Genomic DNA, 5924 nt, shown 5'->3' with positions numbered 1-5924 from the left:
TAACAACCATCGTATTGTCCGTCCCAATAAAATGTTCTTTTCATAGTGAGCATAGCCTTTGCGAAGATGTGGTAAGAGCAATTAGACCAAAATCAAGTCCTTCTCTTTATTAAGAGAATTACATGATCCACACATGGGCTGCTAGCTAGCTAACATGCTACTTCCAAGCTACTTAGCAGTGACGTATAACAGAATCGTAGCGGCCTAATTAGAACTGCTCGTGTTTCAGAAGTATCGAAATTTTTTGTTGCAAACACGGAACACATTCCCTTGAATTTGAACAATTAAATTTTCATATGATCATACATTCATAATGGGACCTCGCCACGGTGCTGAGAGGTTGGCAAACCATTAGAGAGATACGAAGTCATGTGAGTTTGATAACCAGCAATAAATGCAAGAGACTGTTGGGGGCCCTTTGAAAACTTCATACTGATCATTAACTATGGTTTGGCCGCCCTTGAGTTATGGACGAAAGGGGATTCTAGTAATCAAGTAGTAACTTTCTTCCTACCAAAATGTCTTGTAAGAAGTAATTAAAACATAAATGAAAATGCTAGTTGTCGTTGTGGATCTTTATCCACCACGAAAGAAACAACGTTGTCTTAGATTTGAGCAATAGGAAACTTGATGCATACATATTTACGTGATGCTATATAGTCTCTATTTATATGGACAAAGATGTGGAGCAAGAAAGCAGATACACATACTTTATTGCGAATGGGTCTAAATTCTTGGGAAAAACTTGTATAAATCTTCTACCCAGGAGGTTCAACCACCACCAACTTTTTTTCCCCTTGCCCAGCAAACTGATTTTAATGCAACACTGAATTCATTTATATTTTACATGGTGTATACGTGTCTGAAAATGTCCCCTTTCTCTTCCCACTTCTCTCTGATCCTCTCCACAGAATTTTAGTTAGAAGCCAGCAGTCTCACACTGTCCCCATTTGCATTTGTGGGCTACATTTCATTTATCCCATTCGCGCCTGGAAAAGGGATCGACACCCGATTTTCCATTTCTTCTTCTTTCCTTTTATGGTCGTGTGGGAGCGCATGCATTCTTGCTGAAAACCCCCACACAGACTCAGAAAGAAGAGAAGAATAAAGAACATTTTGGTGATCGTGGGCTCATTTGTTTTCCCGTGGAGGAAAAAAGGAATGGGAGTTAAGGAGAGAATCAAATCAGGGTTCGCAATGGCAGGCAGATTCTTGAACGAAATCTTGAGTTTCCTAGTGTTCACTCTGCTAGACCTCCTGGATATTGTTTTGTGCTATGTTTACAAGATTGCGGATTTTTTGATCGAAGCAGAATGGAAGCCGTGCTATTGTCCGTCAGGGAAAGATGCAATAGCCAGCAGCGGCAAGATCTTGGTTTCGGAGCTGGGGGAGTCGAAAATCGTCCGGGTAAGTTCCAGCAGATTGCAGCTGGAAGAAATCTCAGACACTCTCTACTCGCGCCCCTCGCTGGTGTCTGAGGTCTCGGAATCTTCTATCATACGTGCGTCGCAGAAGAGACGTAAGAGCCGACGGGCCGACGTTCATTCCACGTTCACCGTTAATTCGACCATCATCGAGATGCTGCAAGGCAGGATCGGGGGGCAGCAAACGCTTCCTATTCCTAGATGGTCGGATTGCGATTGCAAAACTTGCACATCTTGGACTTCGTCTAGCAAAGAAACTCTCTTCGTCAAAGTTGATGGAGCTAGAGGTAAGAAAAACTCAATTTTCTTCAACAATTTCTTATCAAAGTAAAGCCGTTAACTGCATTTTACCCTGTGTGAAAATACTAACGCCAAGAAAATTGTGTGGCTCCCAATTTTTTGGTTTAAAAATAAAGCTTACTTCCTCCCATATATATCAGGGTGGCATTGTCATTCTATTTTAAATCATTCTTACAAAGGGATTCTTACCATTATTGCTTTTTCCATTAAAGGACTAGTTGCATTTAACCACAATAGTAAAATAAATCAATAACGATCTTTCTTCTCGGGTTGAAATTAACTAGACAACGTGCGAGAAGACGTAGTGTTCATACACGGATTCATATCATCGTCGGCTTTCTGGACCGAGACCCTCTACCCAAACTTCTCCAAGTCAGCAAAATCCAAGTACAGGTTTCTAGCAGTGGATCTGCTTGGTTTTGGGAGGAGCCCGAAGCCAACTGACTCACTATACACATTGCGGGAGCATGTGGACATGATCGAGAGGTCTGTTCTTGAGGCGTACAAAGTGAAATCTTTCCACATCGTGGCTCATTCGCTGGGTTGCATTTTGGCCCTGGCCCTCGCAGTGAAGCATCCAGGCTCAGTCAAGTCCCTAACACTACTTGCACCGGTGAGTTTTAATTCGTGTTTGTTGGTGTTGCATTTATGAGGGAGGGGTTGGTGGCGATGAAGTAGTAGTAACCGGAACTAGATTCTTGCGCACCCTATGTCAGCATGATCTGTATGGTTTTAGTCATAGCTCCGACAGTGATTTTAGTCTTTGTCGCGTACTGTGTTTTCAATTGATTGGATATTCTATTACAATTACTGTTGCATCTTTTATTACATTTTATATATATATAATAGTGCTCGTATAAAGACTATACATATATCATCATTTTATTTAAAAAAAATATGTACACATAATTTATATTTATTGAATGAAATAAAAGATGAAATGCGGGTTAGAATAAAATTCCAATTATAAGTCGTGATGAAGAATATGTATATATGAAATGAATTATTAAATATTTGGCAGCCGTATTTTCCAACTCCAAAAGGAGAACAAGCCACACAATATATGATGAGAAGAGTGGCGCCGAGGCGCGTGTGGCCGGCGATCGCGTTTGGCGCGTCAATCGCTTGCTGGTATGAGCACATAAGCCGGACCATCTGCCTAGTGATATGCAAGAACCACCGCCTGTGGGAGTTTCTCGCCAAACTGCTCACCAGAAACAGGTACGTCGACTTCTCCTACTCTCGTACATCATACGCGTGTAATAACGTTGGTGGACTGTAAGGACGCTCAGTTCTTCCACAACACATACTGTAATAATAGTCAAAATCTACCAGAATTTATTACTTAAAGACTCATCATATATATATATATATATATTGAAATTCTTTAATTTAAATCTATTTTATACAAATCAATAATATATAATTAATATTAAAACACATAAAAATATGAGTCGACATTTGATACAATTTGTAAACCAGAACTAAAAATTAAAATCGAGTTAAATTACGAATTTTCATAAATATAGAAATAAAATACACCAATAAAAATTTTCAATTCGACTTCAGTATATACCGAATTTTTTATTTGGGTTCAGTTCCATAAATTTCCCACACTATTAAGGCCGCCTTTATGGTTTTTATGTCACGCAAATTAGTACGATTGTATCCTTACTGACACATTCCCCCCTTATAATACACTGAAGAGCCGTGAGATCGAATTTTTTGTTGTAAAATTTATTTTATTAAAATACACCCACCACATATATATAATTTTTTTTAAAAAATAAAATATGTAATATCATTTTTATACACGCGACGACGTGAGCAGGATTTGTAGATACTAACATCAGCAAAAATGGAGAAATAAGATGCCATTTTCCCCCGTACGTTAACTTGAAGGTTTTAACCTCCAGTTGGGAAGATGTTCGATATCCAAACTACCAATAGCTAGGTCAAAGATAGTTGGGAAACTCTAGTTTTTGCACATTATGTATCCATAAAATAGAATGTAGAATTAATTGTCATTCAAAATTTTGTATCCGTACATAATTTCAACAAAAACATTGCTTGAGTTGTAGTTTTGGATATTTTACGGCTGCTTCTCCTGAAATTTGATATCAGTATAAATACTTTTGATTGTTTGAAAAATTATAAATATCCCCCTCAAATAAAAATAATTATGTAGTCCTTAAATAGTGATGTAAAAATTACTACTTTACCCTAGTTATTTTTTTTTCTTTTCTCTAAAAAAATATTTAAGAGGGTGGATAAAAATTTTAAAATATATAGAATTGTAATTTATATATAATTTAAAAGGTCATTTTGATTAATTTATCATAAAAATTGGATGAAAACCTAACAGAGTCTAACAGAATTTGCTCGTTATTAGGTGGACGTTAAAAACAGAGGGTATTTATAATTATCCTAAATTTCACGGTAATTGCTCAAACAAAATTGATGTGAAAACTTAAGGATTGATCATGGTTAATATTTGTTATAACTGTGGTTGGAATATATGTCATGTTTTTGAGTTGCAGTTAATGTTTTGACTTTGCCTGCACAAATGCTAGTTACTATTTATTATAATTTTTTATTTTTAACTAGAGTAATTACTTATGAAAAAAGAATATTTCTTGTAATAAAAATATTAAATTGATCTTGTTCCACGTTGATCGCCCCTTGTTGAAATATTATCTAATTGTACAAAATATCCAAAAGCATTATAAGATAATTGAATTAAATTGTGGATGATTATTACTGGTTAGTTATGTTCTACATAATAAAATCTTTCACATTTGCATAAAATATTAAAAAAAGTTAAGCATAATCTCATTCTCAAACTTAAATATATGTTATATAAAAGGGTTCATTAAAAATACCAGAAAATAACATTTTGTCTCATTTTTTACGCGATTCTTACTAATGAATTTATAAGTTATACAAAATCTTACTTTCAATTCTTGCATTAGATTCCATTAATATTTTTACGGAAAAAAATATGGACTGAAAAGTTAATGATCCCGTGGCATTTTTTTATCAAAATATTAATAAAATATGACGAGATGACTAAAAATAAAACTTTTTATAACTTATAAAATTATCAATAAGAATTTTGTAACTAATTTAACTGAAAATTGTATAAATCTAAAGATTTTAGAAAGAAAATGTAATATACCAACAAATCTTATTTAATAATAATAATAATCTACCTAATTGTGAACTCCATTACATGATTTGACATCCATGACTGTCTGCTGCAATTCGACTGACACTCTGACAGACCTAACCTAACCTTCATAATCAATATTAATGTGTACTGTAATATCTCTTTCTGTGATAAAATTAACATCCACATGTGCATATATGATGCATATCCCTTCACCTTTTCTCAAACGACGTTGTATCCCAGGATGCGGACGTACTTGATGGAGGGGTTTTTCCTACACACACACAACGCTGCGTGGCACACTCTCCACAACATCATCTGTGGAACCGCAGGCAAAATCGAGGGCTATTTGGAGGAAGTTAAGACCCGACTCAAATGCGACATCACAATATTTCACGGTAGAGACGACGAGCTGATCCCAGTTGAGTGCAGTTACAACGTGCAGTCCAGAATCCCTCGGGCGCACGTCAAGGTGTTCGAGAAGAAAGATCACATCACCATAGTTGTCGGACGGCAGAAGGCGTTTGCGCGGGAACTTGAGGGGATTTGGAAGAATGCAAGTGCTTAATTAATTAATAATATTTATCTATATATATATATTAATTAATCGAATTAAAAAAAAAAGATAAGAAAAGAATTCTCCAAAATGACCTTGAAGAGAGGTGTATCTGATCAACGTTAATTAGGGGTTGAAAGGGAAAGGAAATATTAATTAGCATTATTGTATGTGATGGTAATATATTTGTATGGCCTTGTGAAATGTATCATTATTATTACTAGTTATAAATGTTGACGTGTGTGTTATTTTTTTTTTTTTAAATAAAAGTCATCAACTATTATTAATTAAATTGATTACAATCATTTCTATCAAATATCAATATCTAACAAAAAAAATATTACAATAATTGTATTCTGATCAATAATATCAACACCTACTATTACAATAGAAACAACATACCAAAAACTATACAACAATTGTATTCTGATCAATAATATCAAAACCTACTATTACAGTAGAAACAACACACTTA

The 5924-nt window shown here is 35.0% G+C and overlaps 1 protein-coding gene across 1 annotated transcript; it reads left to right on the top strand.

Annotated features, from left to right (window-relative positions):
* Positions 650-5697, top strand: LOC105156053 (probable lysophospholipase BODYGUARD 3). Its single transcript, XM_011072084.2, has 4 exons — positions 650-1711; positions 2009-2337; positions 2746-2945; positions 5137-5697. Exons 1-4 carry the CDS (start codon positions 1162-1164, stop codon positions 5459-5461), a joined length of 1404 nt encoding a protein of 467 aa, XP_011070386.1. The 5' UTR covers positions 650-1161; the 3' UTR covers positions 5462-5697.

The sequence above is a fragment of the Sesamum indicum genome, linkage group LG2 (genome assembly GCF_000512975.1).
Source record: "Sesamum indicum cultivar Zhongzhi No. 13 linkage group LG2, S_indicum_v1.0, whole genome shotgun sequence".
Lineage (NCBI taxonomy): Eukaryota > Viridiplantae > Streptophyta > Magnoliopsida > Lamiales > Pedaliaceae > Sesamum > Sesamum indicum.
The sequence above is the reverse complement of the archived record's forward strand: the minus strand, read 5'-3'. Positions and strand labels throughout refer to the sequence as shown.

Bases quoted from the DNA above. Each gene is read 5' to 3' on its own strand.
- LOC105156053 (XM_011072084.2), top strand. From the start codon at position 1,162: ATGGGAGTTAAGGAGAGAATCAAATCAGGGTTCGCAATGGCAGGCAGA. The intron at 2,338-2,745 runs GTGAGTTTTAAT...AATATTTGGCAG, and splicing joins CCCTAACACTACTTGCACCG to CCGTATTTTCCAACTCCAAA. The intron at 2,946-5,136 runs GTACGTCGACTT...GTTGTATCCCAG, and splicing joins AAACTGCTCACCAGAAACAG to GATGCGGACGTACTTGATGG.